Raw genomic sequence first — 16,077 nt, 5'->3', positions numbered from 1 at the left:
TATTTTGTCTATACACTTTAGATTTTAACAAAGTAAAAATTAAAAATATCAAAATAAAGGAATTTCAGTGAGGTTTGAAAACTATGCATTACTGGAGCTTCATATTACCTTTGTTTTTTTTTGAGGCTCTCAAAGAGCCTTAGAGGGTACTTTACCCATAAGGTGTTTCTTGGTATTCTGATCTGGCCTAAAAATAATTATGAAACATTTGGGAGCAAAAATACAAATAATCAAACCAAAGCTTGAAGCCAAAATTGCAAATATCTCCACAGCTACAGTGAATTTTCCAGGAGAGCTGACATAAGCTGGAATAAAGGTGATCCAAACTGCACAGAATATGAGCATGCTGAATGTGATGAATTTAGCTTCATTGAAATTATCAGGCAACTTCCGAGCCAGAAAAGCTAAAATAAAACATAAAAGAGCTAAGAGTCCAATATAACCCAATACAGCCCAGAATCCTATGGAAGAACCTAGGCCACATTCTAAGATAATTCTCTCCTTGTATTGCTTTATGTTTTTGAAAGGGAAAGGAGGTGATATTGTCAACCAAAGAACACAAATAAGAACTTGTATGAGAGTGAAGGCAAGTACACTGAGTCTCTGCTGTGGAGGCCCAAACCATTTCATTACATCACTGCCTGGAAGTGTTGCTCTGAAGGCCATTAGAACAACTAAAGTTTTCCCCAAAACACAGGAAATGCAGAGCACGAAGGTGATCCCAAACGCAGTGTGGCGCAACATACAGGACCACTCAGAGGGCTGACCAATGAAAGTAAGTGAACAAAGGAAACACAGAGTCAAAGAAAAAAGCAACAGGAAACTTAGTTCAGAGTTGTTGGCCTTGACTATAGGAGAGGCCCTGTGCTTGTAAAAGACAGCAGCCACACACACAGCTATGAAAGCCCCAGCAATGGAGAACACTGTTAGGATGATGCTGAGAGTGTCATCCCAGGACAAGAACTCAACAGGCTTTGGAAGGCAGCTGTCTTGCTTAGTGTTGGGCCAAGACTCTGGAGAGCAGCGCAAACAGTCCAGTGAATCTAACAGGAAAATCACAATGGTTTAATATATTAAACCTTATCGGACACAAATTGGAATTTACATTAGAGCAAAATCATAAAGATGAATCTGTTCAGAAGGATTAGACAATATTGGATGGATCAGATCCATCTTCAAGTGCATTCTGCCATGTAGGGAGCAATGCCAATATGTTATGTTATTTGATTGTCTGAGAACAACATATGTGGACACCTGACCAATAACATCCATATGTGCTTATTGAACATTCCATTATAGATTTACAACCCCCTTTAGTGTTATTATAGATTCCACCTTTCTTAGAAGTCTTTCCACTAGATTTTGGAGCATGTCTCTGATCTGTTCATTAAGCCACCAAAGCATTATTTAGGTCATGCTGTGGAAGAAGGACTTCAATTAGAAAATTGTTAAGTAGAGTCTAATTCCTCTACTTCAACCTTAGCAACCCATCTCTATATGGACCATGCTTTGATCACAGAGGCATTTTAATGCTGGATAAGTTTTCCCCCCTTTTTCCAGAAAATATAAATATTTATTGCTACAGAATATAAAGACATTCTAGACAATTCTGTGCTTTAATTTTTATGCCAACAATTTGGGGAAGAGCCACATATCGGTGTGATGGTCAGGTGTTTTTATATTTTTAGCTGTAGGGTGTATACTTTTATATATTCTGTATTTACAACCTGTCTGATTACTGATCTCTCCTTCAGCACATTGTATACAGTCGTAGCAGCAGACAGGCCTTCCCTTCTGCACAGCCTTCCTGGTGCCTGGAGGGCAGCTGTCACTACACACAGATTTTGGTACCTATTTAAAAATATGTAAAAAATGTATCAAGCTCAAAATTAATTGTGTGATGGAACAGTTTGTAATCCTGTTATTTTTCAAATACACTTAGACTGCACCTCTGGTTGTGCGCCAACCCAAATGATATTTCTGGTCATTCTGAATTCCTGTCCTCTTGGTTGAGATGAATCATAATGGCCCACTGTTACGAAATTCAAAGTGCCATCCTTGTCAAACTGCCAGTTTATGAGTTCATAAAGAGCTGGAGGGTCTCCATTCGAATCAAACGAGACCTGAAAGCCATTTCTTGTAGTGAAGTTCAGTCCCTTGAGCTTGTTTCGTATCTGCAGTGGTAGACAAAATTTCATGAATGGTTCTGTAGTTTAAAGTGGGGTTCTCAATTCTTCAAATCTTTTTTTTTAAATAAATTATGTGGACCCATTCAAGATTGTTTTATTAACATTAATTAAATTACTGATTTCAGCCATTCAATTACTGAACTTTTCACCAACAGAACATGATAGGTCTAAGACTGTATTATTAATATCCCAATGATTTTGGAAGCATTGACGTTTTAAATAAAGACACTTAATTCAAGATACTTGTCTCTCTTACACACACACACACACACACACAATAAATATAAGTAGTATATATTTTATACCTGCCATGGTGTAAATTTTATATTCTTGTCACACTTGGTGTCATTACATATTAATCCATGGATGGCATATGCTATGGCATATGCTGCTTTGTACACCATATTCGTGACGCGCAACTGAGACGTGTCTGTATATGCGTTATTGAGCGCACGGATGTCCTCACGGCCGTCACATTGCCGTGCGCTCCCAGTGACATCTGTTTGCCCTTTAATTTTACAGCTGAATGAGCTTTCCCAAAATTCTGTTAACAGAGGAGATTTTAATGCTTCGGCTGGAGTAAGGTCTAGCAGAAACTCACGAAACCCAGGTATAACTGACTTGGGAATCCCGAACCCTATAGCGCCTGCGCACATGTTAAAGCGCAAGAGCTCTGGCTCTATTACCCACGTTTCACTCCCAATCCACTGAAGCGGCGGTGGAGGCTGTCGTGCTAGTTCCTCTAAGAGGAACCTCATGTCTCCAGATGCAACAAATGCAACTATAACGCGGGCTGTTGATCTGCGGATTACGTTTGCCACTCTCTCCAGTTTACTACGCGGCTGTGTCCTGTAGTAGGCCTCGGAGTATTCCACACAAATCCCCTCCGCTTGCGCAGCTTTCAGAAACGAGGCCATTCCATAATTTCCGTAATCTGAGTCGCTGCGCACTGCTCCAATCCATGTCCAACCAAAATGCTTGACCATTCTTGCCAGTGCAGCTGCCTGGTGTTGGTCACTAGGTATGGTCCTAAAGAAGGCAGGATACTGATGCTTATCACTCAGACATGAGCAGGTCGCGTAGTGACTCACCTGAAAATTAAAACAGTGCAGAAACGAGTAGTTTCATAAATATTTTTTAAACTTATTTTGGCATCGCGTATTTATGGTATTTGTAACATTAAAAACTAACTAAATAATTTATATAATTTATATATGATTTATATGTAAATATATATTTCAGAAAACAGAATAGCGTGTAATGATCACCTGTGGAATTCCAAAAAGCCCAAGTGTTCTAGCCATGCTTATTGACGGCGTGGACGCTGATTCTCCTATGATCGCAGGTACAGCTGCAGATTCTGAACAGCTATCTGTGTCATTAAACACTGCCTCCACGCCGTTTGCAAACTGAAACGCAACTTTTATTGACATTGGCACAGAGGAGCACGAGTCATGGATCTGATAACCTAACATAATGCCTGGAAGGATATCTGTTCTGTTGTTGATCTCGTGGATGCTGAACTGCATGGCACGGGCGAAGCGCAGTTCTCTGAAATCCATGCTGTTAGGACACACATATAAATATATAAAAAATAACCTTTAACAAAAAATAGTCTATGTTACTCTACTTAATATTGTGACCGTTTTCTGAAATATGTACAATTAATCATGTTAATCATTTTCCCACACACAGACCTTCCCGAGCACTGCAGCTGAGATGGCTGCCAGGTGTAAGTGTTTTGTTCTGATCGGGTGTAGTAATGAATTGAGAAAATCCCTCCAATCACGAAGTCTCCATTCATAAAAATGCCAGGTACCTGAGGATCAGTCCACAGTCTGCAGCTAATCGGGTTAGCTATACATACTGCAGTGTTGGGCAAAGTTAGACAAAGAATTGACACAAAAGGCGTCAAACTAAAAATCAGCTGCATGGCATAATCAGTGGCAAACAACACTCTGAAGGATAAGACAGTTGGTCACATTTCTTTAAATAGCCCTCTTGCTGTGATGCTCCATATTTTTTTTTTTTTTTTTTTTTTGGTGGTGTGGTTGTGATTGGGCACAAAGGGGTATGCTTATTCAGTATTCAGAAGTAATTCAGAAGTAATCATGGACTTGTCGTCACCCTAACGTTCTGTAAATACATATAGACATACATACTCAAAATAAATAAAAGAAGAATATATATAAATATATTATTATTATTATTATTATTATTATTATTATTATTATTATTATTATTATATTTTTATAATAAAATATTTTTATATATCAGAAATATGGCTCGTTATCTAATATTTTACTGACCTACAAATGCTTTTTTTAATTAATAAGTAATACAGGAGTTATTAAATAAATATATAAGCATTATTAGGTAACTATAAAATGATTCATAGAAAACAAATGTAGTATGGAAGCTACAAACTACAAACAAAAATTCTTAATCTGAAGTGGCAAGTTACACTGCTTCATCACACTACCCCCATTAGTTCGTTCTATTTCTGCTCTTATGGAATTCTTCTTTTCTGCCCACTTAAAGTCAAGTCAAGAAGTCAAGAAGCTTTTATTGTCATTTCTACTATATATAGCTGGTGCATTACATGGTGAAATGATCACAATTCCCTGAATACAGAGCAATAATTGTATCTGTTCTCTCTATTAAGTTTAATTTCACAGTTCATCACCTGGCTTAAACACACTGCAATATGTTTGTTTAGTCCTTGGCTTTTGGGGCTATAAAACAATTAACAACAAATTCAAGAATCAGAAAGGTTTTATTTACCATATTAACTGTTACAGAAATATATCATAGTAAATATTTCAATAACTAGTATATTTACATGCAGTGTCCATGCACTCAGATACTGGAAAGGAAACAGCTAGTTACTGTGAAAATCAGAAATTTTGTTAATCAAAGAGCTTATTATAAGGAAGTGGTTTAAATTCACCTTAAAGTCTTTAACTATATAAGAAATAATTTTAATTCCTGGCGTTCATGTAAGAAAAATGATCAAGTCCCTTATACTTTACATATTTACACAAAAGATAATTGAAAAGTTTAAGTCAAGGTTCTGGACCATAATGTTTCCTCTGCTATTTGACTGAGGCTCTCAGAGAGCCTTAGAGGGTACTTTACCCATAAGGTGCTTTTTGGTATTCTGATCTGGCCTGAAAATGATTATGAAACATTTGGGAGCAAAAATACAAATGATCAAACCAAAACTTGATGCTAAAATAGCAAAGATCTCCACAGCTACAGTGAATTTTCCAGGAGAGCTGACATAAGCTGGAATAAAGGTGATCCAAACTGCACAGAATATTAGCATACTGAATGTGATGAATTTAGCTTCATTAAAGTTATCAGGCAGTTTACGAGCCAGAAAGGCCAAGATAAAGCACAAAAGGGCCAAGACACCTATATACCCCAGTACAGCCCAGAATCCTATAGCTGACCCTAAGCCACATTCCAAGATAATTCTTTCCTTGTAATGTTTTAAATTTTTAAAGGGGAAAGGAGGCGATATTTTCAACCAAAGCACACAAATCAGAACCTGTATGAGAGTGAAGACAAGTACACTGAGTCTCTGCTGTGGAGGTCCAAACCATTTCATGACATTACTACCTGGAAGTGTTGCCCTGAAGGCCATTAACACAACTAATGTTTTTCCCAGAACACAGGAGATACAGAGGACGAAGGTGATTCCAAACGCTGTGTGTCGCAGCATACAGGACCACTCAGAGGGCTGACCAATGAATGTAAGTGAGCAGAGAAAACACAGAGTCAGAGAGAAGAGCAGGAGGAAGCTCAGCTCCGAGTTGTTGGCCCTAACAATAGGAGAGGCCCTGTGCTTGTAGAATACAGCAGCCACACACACAGCCATGAAGGCCCCAGCAATTGAAAATACTGTTAGGATGATGCCCAGAGTGTCGTCCCAGGACAGGAACTCAACAGGCTTGGGGAGGCAGCTCTCTCGCTTTGGGTTGGGCCAAAACTCAGGAGGGCAGCGCAAACAATCCACAGAGTCTAAAATAAATAGAATCATATGATAAAGACATCATGATGGACATTTTAATGTTCAATTCTTAAAACACACATGCACAAGGGTTCTAGCTAGCGGAATATTAATCTTACTACTCTTAGCTAGCAAACAGTGAGTGATACCAGGAGTATTCAGTGATATACATGCATCTGCTGTCACTTGAAACTAGTTTTGCCTAGTTTCCTTGTTTTATGGTTTCCTTCTTCCTTTACTTGTACTCCAAAGTAAAAAAAATAAAATGTAATTTATGCATTTTTGCTTCATTAATAATCTGAACTATTTTCAGTAACATGATTACACGATTAACATTCAAGGTATATACAGGACTGTCCTTGGATGGGTTGCTGCAAAACATGACTTAGTACAACCCTACTCTTCATATATGAAGTAAAAATTAAGATAGAATTGAGCCATGAGCCTACAGCACTGTGTACAGTGATATACAACCTGTCTTATTGCTGATCTCTCCTTCAGCACATGGTATACAGTCAAAACAGCAAACAGGCCTTCGCTTCTGTACAGCTTTTCTGGTGCCTGGGGGGCAGCTCTCACTGCATACAGACACTGGTACCTTTCAAGACAAAAGGGCACAGATGTAAATCCCATATTATATTTTAAAATTCTAATAAATTTATGAACCCCACAATACTTCGGTGTACAGTTTTCCCTAAAATATAAAAATATAAAGACCAACAGCTTTGTGACAGTACTGTTGAACTGTACCATACCTCTTTCTGTCCTCCAACCCAACTGATATTTCTGCTCATTTTGAACTCCTGTCCTCTCGGTCTGGAAGAGTCATACTGACCAACTGTGACAAAATCTAAAGTACCGTCATTCTTAAACTGCCAGTTTATGAGTTCATAGATAGCCGGAGGGTCTCCATTAGAATCAAACGACACCTTAAAACCATTCTTCGTAGTAAAGTTCACTAGTTTGAGCTGATTTAGCATCTGCAGAAAGAATTTCATGAAATGTCAAGGTACAGTGTGAGTTAGTCTAAATTGAATTGAACCACTGATAAACATGATTGAACATAAACATGACTAAATACTAATATCTGGACTGGTAATATTAATATATTCACATATTTATATCTTCATAATATATTAAGGATATTAAAGCTTTTCAGTTCAAGCAAATTTATACCTGCCATGGTGTAAATTTAATATTCTTGTCACATTGGGTGTCATTGCAGATTAGTCCATGGATGGCATGTGCTATAGCATATGCTGCTTTGTACACCATGTTAGTGACCCGTAACTGAGACGTGTCTAAGTATGGGTTCTGAAGTGTGTGAATGTCTTCACTGCCATCACATTCCCTCACACCTTTGGTGTCATCTGTTTGCTCTTTAAGGTAACAGTTGAATGAGCTTTCCCAAAATTCTTTTAACAGGGGTGATTTCAGTGCCTGGGCTGGAGTGAGTTCTAAAAGAAACTGCCGAAGTCCTGGAATAACAGACTGGGGAACACCAAACCCTACTGCACCAGCACACATGTTATACCGCAGAAAATCAGGATCAATGATCCACGTTTCACTCCCAATCCACTGAAGTGGAGGTGGTGGCTGTCGTGCCAGTTCTTCTAAAAGAAATCTCATTTCCCCTGAGTGCATAAATGCAATTAGAACCCGGGCTGTTGATCTGCGGATCACATTTGCTACTCTCTCCAATTTATTGCGTGACTGCGTCCGATAATAGACCTCAGAATACTCCACACAAATCCCCTCCTCTTGTGCAGCCTTTAGGAATGATGCCATACCATTATTTCCATAGTCTGTGTCGCTGCGCACTGCTCCAATCCATGTCCAACCAAAAAGCTTGACCATTCTTGCCAGTGCAGCTGCTTGGTGGTGGTCACTAGGTATGGTCCTAAAGAAGGCAGGATATTGGCTCTTGTCACTAAGACAGGCACAGGTCGCATAGTGACTCACCTGGAAAAGAAAATAGAAAGTGATTAAATTGCCTTATTCAGTGGTGCCTGTGTTTTTGCTTACATACATAACACTGCATAGATTACAGCAAAAATAGAGACAAAATACAAGTAATATTAGGCAAGATTTTAACCTGTGGGATGCTAAAAAGACCGAGCACTCTGGCTATACTGATTGATGGCGTGGAAGCGGAATCTCCTATGACAGCTGTTACAGCAGCGACAGCGGAGTTTGAACAGGAATTAGTGCTGTTGAAATCTGACTCAAAACCATTTGCAAGCTGAAATGCAACTTTTATTGCCATTGGCACAGTAGAACATGAATCATGTATCTGGTAGCCTAATGTGATGCCTGGAAGAAGATCTGTTCTGTTGTTGATCTCATGGATGGTAAACTCCAAAGCACGGGCGAAGCGCAGTTCCCTGAAATCCATGCTGTTAAGACAGAGTAAGATATAATACAGTATGATATAAAAGTAACATAATAGTATCAGGTATTTTTTTTTTTTTACATATATTCAAGTTAAACACAGAATAAATGATTTAATGACAGACATACTTAAGCAAAGTATGATAAATATAAATTCATTCATTTATATTTTCCTTGTATTTCTGAACAAATCTCTTGTACTAGGATGATCATTTAACACACCAACCTTCCAGAGCACTGTAGCTGTGATGGCAGCCTGGTGTAGGTAATTTGTTCAGATTTTGTGTAATAATGAATAGTGAAAATCCCTCCAATTATGAAGTCTCCATTCATAAATATACCAGGTTGCTGAGGAACAGTCCAGAGCTGGCAGTTGACCGTGTTAACTTGACATGATGCAGGGTTGAACACAGTTATCCACACAAGTGCTGCAAATGGCAGCAGACTTGAAAAACACCACATGGCTGAATCAATGGCTCTAATTACACTAAAGGCCAGAAAGCTGCTTCACAGTGCTTTAAATAGTCATCTTGTTTTGATGCACTGGGAGTCAGGGGAGTGGTTATGTATTTATCAATCAAAATAATGGAGATTTCTGTTGTATATACCTTATATAGTAAGGTAACATTAAAGAAAATATACCAAGTGGAGGGAAGCCTGATTTTTTTCGAGGTTAGTGCAGGAGAAAGAGCAAAGAGATGGGGTAATGTTCCTGAATATATCAAATCCAGCTAGTACTAGGCTCTGGAGCAGGAACTGAAATGAGTGAAATATCATACATTTGTAGGACCATTTTATCTGTTAAAGAAAATAATATATATCATGGGGCATTTCAGGGAAGAATATGATTGCAAGGTGTTTTAACTGTGTCTTTTGCTAAAACTATCCCTATTGGTCCTCTAACTTTAAACTGAGGGATCAAGCTCAATTTCTATGTGCTAATAGCATTTTTTAATCCATAAACTAAGGCTATAATTTAATTGTAACAAGTTTGTATTTATTCACACCACAGCTTCTTTATAGTAGTAGCGGTAAATAAGAAATCATACATGCACACAAGTCTCAAAACTTTCTTGTCCTTGCTCTCTAACAAGTTTTGTTTAAAAAGTGTTTAAATGTAACCTTACTAGATGATTTGGGCATTTTGGGAAATAATTATATCATTATAATTATTATCATTATAAGTTAATTATATCAGGTCATTTAAAGGTCATTATTATAGGTCATTTAACATCAGGGGTTTTTCTAAACTGCAATCAGGCATACATTGTTTTATTAAATTAAATTTTAAACTGTTTTATTAAATATCTTGTACCACTGGTCTGAAACCTCACTGGCATCAACCAGAGGCTGCACCTTAATTGCTCTAGACCCTCCACCTGTTAATGGTACCACTGTGCTCTCCAGGACCTGGATATAGCCACCACACCACTGTGAGCATCATTGTACCTCCTGTCCCTCTGCCAGCAGATGTCACCACATCTCCAGTGTAAAATAAGCCATTCTACCATGGACCTCTAAGTAAAACATAAGAAAGCATTCACTGATGCAAAGATAGTAACATAATGTGTGAGAAGTTTTGGATACATTGCTGATTGGGGAGTCAAAGGCAAAATATAACAAATCTTACGGTCAGCTACAACAGAGATTACTTTCAAATATGTTTTATCCTTTTATTATTGTGTGTATAGAGATTTTGTTTTTCATTTTTCAAAACACATTTCCTTATTATTTTATGAAATTTATTAAAAAAAAATTAAATGACAGATAGTCATGGAAATTGGAAATGCTTTTTCACTCAAAATACAGCTGCTGTACCTGCATTAGTTGTCCAATTCCATTTTACTTTAAAATTATCTGATGCGAAGTATTACTGTGTCAATCCGTATTGAGTGCAAATTTGCCATCCAAATTTTCACCATTCATTTTCAATGGAGAGCTGCAATGGGTGTTAGGATTACAGTCCAATGACAAAAGATTCAGTTATATCACATTCCAACCTAATGCCTACTGTATGTTAACTGACAGCCCAGTAAACACTTTATTCATTCACTGATTCAACTTCAATATGCACTTTATCCTGATCAGGGCTCCTGGTTGAGGAGTTTTCGCACTGTCTTTCAGTAACACCACAAGTATTCTGTAAATTCACACTGTAAACATGATCCACAGATAAACAGCAAAGGTTATAAGAGCATTTACAGCATCAGGTGATATTAACATGAGAAACAATTTAGCTAGAATATCTTGGAATGTATTTCAGAAAATGTAGACACAATTGTGATAATTCAAGTTTATTTTATATTTTAGTTTTCAAAATAGGAAGAAATCCTATACAGTGTTGTGGATAAGTAAATCTTTTTTTCAGCAAGAATTCTACCATATTTCTATATGTGTCAATTTCATAATTAAATTTTATATAACTGCCCTAAAGAGCCTTAGAAGGTACTTTACCCATAAGGTGTTTCTTAGTATTCTGATCTGGCCTGAAAATGATTATGAAACATTTTGGAGCAAAAATACAAATAATCAAGCCAAAGCTTGAAGCCAAAATTGCAAATATTTCCACAGCTACAGTAAATTTTCCAGGGGAGCTAAAATAAGCAGGAATAAATGTAATCCAAACTGCACAGAATATGAGCATGCTGAAAGTGATGAATTTAGCTTCATTAAAATTATCAGGCAACTTCCGAGCCAGAAAAGCTAAAATAAAACATAAAAGTGCAAGCAATCCTATATATCCCAGTACAGCCCAGAATCCTATTGCAGAACCTAACCCACATTCCAAGATAATTCTTTCCTTGTAATGTTTTAGATTTTTGAAAGGGAAAGGTGGTGATATTTTTAACCAGACCACACAAATAAGGACCTGTATGAGAGTAAAAGAAATCACACTCATTCTCTGCTGTGGAGGGCCAAACCATTTCATGACATTACTACCTGGAAGTGTAGCCCTGAAGGCCATTAACACAACTAATGTTTTTCCCAGAACACAGGAGATACAGAGGACGAAGGTGATCCCAAATGCTGTGTGGCGCAGCATACAGGACCACTCAGAGGGCCTTCCAATGAAAGTAAGTGAACAGAGGAAACACAGAGTCAGAGAGAAGAGCAGGAGGAAGCTCAGCTCTGAGTTGTTGGCCCTAACAATAGGAGAGGCCCTGTGCTTGTAAAATACAGCACCCACACACACTGCTATGAAGGCCCCAGTGATGGAAAACACTGTCAGGATGATGCCCAGAGTTTCATCCCAGGACAGGAACTCAACAGGCTTTGGGAGGCAGCTGTTTTGCTTGGCATTAGGCCAGAACTCAGGAAGACATTGCAAGCAATCCAAAGAGTCTACAAGGTTTAAAAAGAGAATGATTAAAACGCACTTCTAGTGCAAAGAATATAACAGTCAATCAATATTATGACTGACATACAAACAAAATACATTCTTTTTCAAAGAAAAAACATTCTTAAGGATAAGCATTTATTTGTATAGAATAACAATAAAAAAGACAGGGTGATTTGTTTACTAGTTAAATTCTCTCTTTTCTCACTCTTCCCTTTCTTTTTCTCCTTTACTGACAAAGCTTCCGCACTCACTACTCTCCTTACTCCACCTTACTGTTCAACTCCTACCAAACAAATAATCTTTTATCTGGGAGTCCTGGCACATTTTACAGTTTTACAATCATGGTTCATATCATTTAGCAATATAAACTGTGATACTCAGCCTGTCTTGTTACTGATCTCTCCTTCAGCGCAAGGAATACAGTCAAAACAGCAAACAGGCCTTCGCTTCTGTACAGCTTTCCTGGTTCCTGGAGGACAGCTCTCACTGCACACAGACACTGGCACCTAAGAAGAACAGCATAGATGTAATCCTTGTTTTTATTTTTATGACATAAATTGAACTCGATAAGTTGCTCATAGTTTCCACTGTAAGTACAGACAAGGTATATATTTGTTTGGTACTGGAAGACAAATATATGATAAAGATGTGTTTTACATAGTATATTTATTCATTTCAAAGAGAGGTTAAATGTTGACCTATTTGCTTGGCATAACGTAAAAGAATATTGAAAAGAATGAGGGTTTACCATCACTTTTGTCTGATTTTTTTTTTTTTTTTATGCACAATACATGTTCCATTTAAGGTCAGTTAAGAATTTGAATAATTGACTGCTTTTTGTGCCTTTGTATATGTGACACATTGAACAATGTGAGATGTATGGGCAAAGGGAATTTGCTTCAGTCCATGTACTTATTATACTGTACCTCTGTCTGTCCTCCAACCCAGCTGATGTTTTTGCTCATTTTGAACTCCTGCCCTCTTGGCCTGAAAGAGTCATATTGGCCCACTGTGACAAAATCCAAAGCTCCATCATTCTTAAACTGCCAGTTTATAAGCTCATAGACAGCAAGAGGGTCTCCATTAGAGTCAAATGAGACCTGAAATCCATTTCTCGTAGTGAAATTGACTTTTTTGAGCTGGTCGAATATCTGCAGGCAAAAATATTGTTATGCCATGGTTAATTCAAAATATATATACCTGCTTATTTTATTCATTTGAAAAAAAAATGCAATAAAACGAAACTTTTCTTTGTACCTGCCATGGTGAAAGTTTAATATTTTTGTCGCACTGTATGTCATTACAAATGAGGCCGTGGATGGCGTGCGCAATGGCATATGTTGCCTTGTACACCATGTTAGTAATGCGCAACTGAGACGTGTCTGAGTATGGGTTGTGGAGCGTGCGAATGTCCTCACTGCCATCACATTCTCTTGCGCCCTCCGTATTCTCTGTTCTTCCTTTAAAGTAACAGCTGAATGAGCTTTCCCAAAATTCTGTTAACACGGGCGATTCTAATGCTTTAGCTGGAGTTAGATCTAGAAGAAACTCACGAAGGCCTGGTATAACCGACCGGGGAACACCAAACCCTATTGCACCGGCACACATGTTATACCGCAGAAAATCAGGATCTGTGATCCAGGTTTCACTCCCAATCCACTGAAGCGGAGGTGGAGGCTGTCTGGACAGCTCTTCTAGAAGAAGTCTCATGTCACCCGATGCCATAAACGCTATTATAACCCGGGCTGTTGATCTGCGGATTACGTTTGCCACTCGCTCCAGTTTACTGCGTGGCTGTGTCCTGTAGTAAGACTCAGAATACTCCACACAAATTCCCTCCGCTTCCGCAGCCTTTAGGAATGATGCCATTCCGTAATTTCCATAGTCTGTGTCGCTGCGCAATGCTCCAATCCACGTCCAGCCAAAATGCCTGACCATTCTTGCCAGCGCAGCTGCCTGGTGTTGGTCACTAGGTATGGTCCTAAAGAAGGCAGGATACTGATGCTTATCACTCAGACATGAGCAGGTCGCGTAGTGACTCACCTGGAATTCAGGCAATGATAAAAAAGAAGAAACATTAGCTGAATAGCCTGATTTAATAGTCTTTTTCTTAACCTTTTTTTCTTTTTATTAGTACTGATGTTTTCTCATTATTGACTAAACTGTTAGACCACAATCACATTGTGGGCCGTGGCAGCAGTTATACATAATTTTATGGCGCAATGCTTGGTAGACACAGGTAGAATAATAATTTTCACCTGTGGAATTCCAAAAAGACCGAGCACTCTGGCTATGCTTATTGACTGCGTGGAAGCAGAATCTCCAATGACTGCCGTAACAGCGGAATCTGCAGATTTTGAACATGAATTTGAGTTGTTGAAAACCAGCTCCAAACCGTTTGCAAGCTGAAATGCAACTTTTATTGCCATCGGTACAGAGGAGCATCCGTCATATATCTGGTATCCTAACGTGATGCCCGGAAGAAGATCTGTTCTGTTATTGATCTCGTGGATGGTGAACTCCATGGCACGGGCGAAGCGCACCTCCCTAAAATCCATGCTGTTAGGATACAGTGAGGAAGGTACAATTAGCCTAAGACAAAATTATAGTTTCTGTTTATTTTGAGACATTGTAATAACAATTAATAAAAACACAAATGAAAATTTACATATGTAAAAAAAGTAAATGATTCAATATACATTAAAATAAAAAAGAAACAAAGACAATTTAAATTTAATTCAGTCTAAACTAGAATATAAATTAAATTCAAGTAAATGTGTGGTTAATAATAATAGCATATACAATGTATAGCCATATAATAATATTATTATTATTAATAATAATAATAATAAGAAGAAGAAGAAGAAGAAGAAGAAGAAGTAGAATAACATTTAATCCCTTCCTTTCTTTGCTCTGCATTCCACACATACCCAGAGCACTGCAGTTGAGATGGCAACCTGGTGTAGGCAATTGGTTCTAATCTTGTGGAGTCATGGATGGCAAAAATACCTCCAAGCATGAAGTCCCCATTCATAAATATATCAGGTAACTTAGGGTCAGTCCACAACCTGCAGCTATTCGGGTTAGCTTTACATGCTTCACGGATGAACACAGTTATCCATGTAGTTGACACAAATATCAGACTGGAAATAAGATGCATGGTAATATCTGTGGGGCCCAGCACTCTGTAGGCCAGGACAGCTTCCTCACAGTGCTTTAAATAGCTATCTTGCTTCAATGGGTGTAAACTGGCCACAAGGGGTGTGGTTGTATACAGTGTTTATAACAATAATTACATGATCTTTTTTTTTTTAATTCCACACAAACATAGCATAGTAAAAGTATTTTACCTTTGTCCTCTATCATCCCTATGATGCCTTATGAAAGTATAACTCATTTTCATACTCATTACTGTAAATCCCTCCATAAGAAGCAAGCATAAAAATAATGAATGATTATTTATACCAATATAATTTAATTCAAAATGATTAAGCTCTTCGTCGTTTCTGACTCAAACCCGCAGGTTAACTAGAAATTTAGTTTAATATAAAGGATCAAGGTGCTAGACAGTGCTTTGCTTGCAGCACTTTGTTTGTATCAAGAAAACAAATAAAACTAGTAGTGCTTTTGGTTACTATCTAATTTTGATTATGGGCTCTGCCTCCATGTGTGAAGAGTGACTAAAGAGTGACTGGGCCATCCAGCTAAATCATCTGGGAGTTACAAGAGACATGTGTGAGGAAATCAGTATGCACCCAGTGTAGCACTTCCTTTGATTTCCATTAGCATTGGAGTAAGGGGATTGGCCATTTACATTGACCCACAGTGTTGCTGACTGAGGCTTGACTCAGTCTTTATGAATTGCTGTGAATTGGAATGTTTCAGACTATTGTCTACCATTTCCAATCCTTTCTAATACTTCTCCCCATCTTGAGGTCATATAGCACATTGGGGAAGTAAAGTATGAGCTATTGCAAACAGATAAGGAAGCATTCAGGAGATTCATCTTCTCAAACAGTGGAAAGAGGAGATTCCAGTTACCCTGGCAAAAATTTTGGAGAGATATACTGCATATTGAGATATACAAGTTAAAATGTGGCTTTTTGATCAAGCATGATTATTTCCTAATCCTATTTCTGGGT

At 38.0% G+C, this 16,077-nt stretch overlaps 3 protein-coding genes across 3 annotated transcripts; all 3 read right to left on the bottom strand.

Moving 5' to 3' along the window:
* Window positions 1-129: 129 nt before the first annotated feature.
* LOC131351682 (extracellular calcium-sensing receptor-like) lies at window positions 130-4,080 on the bottom strand. Its single transcript, XM_058387177.1, has 6 exons — window positions 3,887-4,080; window positions 3,458-3,752; window positions 2,495-3,280; window positions 1,950-2,174; window positions 1,728-1,851; window positions 130-1,043 (listed from the first exon to the last, which is right to left on the bottom strand). The coding sequence occupies exons 1-6, from the start codon at window positions 3,991-3,993 to the stop codon at window positions 130-132; spliced, it is 2,451 nt and encodes an 816-aa protein (XP_058243160.1). The 5' UTR covers window positions 3,994-4,080.
* Window positions 4,081-5,079: 999 nt separating this feature from the next.
* LOC131352162 (extracellular calcium-sensing receptor-like) lies at window positions 5,080-9,014 on the bottom strand. Its single transcript, XM_058388092.1, has 6 exons — window positions 8,816-9,014; window positions 8,300-8,600; window positions 7,381-8,166; window positions 6,960-7,184; window positions 6,679-6,802; window positions 5,080-6,215 (listed from the first exon to the last, which is right to left on the bottom strand). The coding sequence occupies exons 1-6, from the start codon at window positions 8,926-8,928 to the stop codon at window positions 5,302-5,304; spliced, it is 2,463 nt and encodes an 820-aa protein (XP_058244075.1). The 5' UTR covers window positions 8,929-9,014; the 3' UTR covers window positions 5,080-5,301.
* A 2,009-nt stretch (window positions 9,015-11,023) lies between these two features.
* LOC131352166 (extracellular calcium-sensing receptor-like) lies at window positions 11,024-14,987 on the bottom strand. The gene is made up of 6 exons (XM_058388097.1): window positions 14,866-14,987; window positions 14,194-14,494; window positions 13,193-13,978; window positions 12,862-13,086; window positions 12,318-12,441; window positions 11,024-11,937 (listed from the first exon to the last, which is right to left on the bottom strand). The coding sequence occupies exons 1-6, from the start codon at window positions 14,967-14,969 to the stop codon at window positions 11,024-11,026; spliced, it is 2,454 nt and encodes an 817-aa protein (XP_058244080.1). The 5' UTR covers window positions 14,970-14,987.
* Window positions 14,988-16,077: the final 1,090 nt, after the last annotated feature.

Source organism: Hemibagrus wyckioides, linkage group LG04 (assembly GCF_019097595.1).
Source record: "Hemibagrus wyckioides isolate EC202008001 linkage group LG04, SWU_Hwy_1.0, whole genome shotgun sequence".
NCBI lineage: Eukaryota > Metazoa > Chordata > Actinopteri > Siluriformes > Bagridae > Hemibagrus > Hemibagrus wyckioides.
Note: the sequence above shows the minus strand (reverse complement) of the source record. Positions and strands in the feature narration are given on the sequence as shown.

Coding starts and splice junctions, on each gene's coding strand:
- LOC131351682 (XM_058387177.1), bottom strand. CDS start 3,993: ATGAATGGAGACTTCGTGATTGGAGGGATTTTCTCAATTCATTACTAC. Junction 3,281..3,457: donor GGCTTTTTGGAATTCCACAG/GTGATCATTACA, acceptor TTTAATTTTCAG/GTGAGTCACTACGCGACCTG. Junction 1,044..1,727: donor AGAGATCAGTAATCAGACAG/GTTGTAAATACA, acceptor TTTTCCTGTTAG/ATTCACTGGACTGTTTGCGC.
- LOC131352162 (XM_058388092.1), bottom strand. CDS start 8,928: ATGAATGGAGACTTCATAATTGGAGGGATTTTCACTATTCATTATTAC. Junction 8,167..8,299: donor GTCTTTTTAGCATCCCACAG/GTTAAAATCTTG, acceptor TTTCTTTTCCAG/GTGAGTCACTATGCGACCTG. Junction 7,185..7,380: donor TTAAATTTACACCATGGCAG/GTATAAATTTGC, acceptor TTCTTTCTGCAG/ATGCTAAATCAGCTCAAACT.
- LOC131352166 (XM_058388097.1), bottom strand. CDS start 14,969: ATGAATGGGGACTTCATGCTTGGAGGTATTTTTGCCATCCATGACTCC. Junction 13,087..13,192: donor TTAAACTTTCACCATGGCAG/GTACAAAGAAAA, acceptor TTTTGCCTGCAG/ATATTCGACCAGCTCAAAAA. Junction 11,938..12,317: donor AGAGATCAGTAACAAGACAG/GCTGAGTATCAC, acceptor TAAACCTTGTAG/ACTCTTTGGATTGCTTGCAA.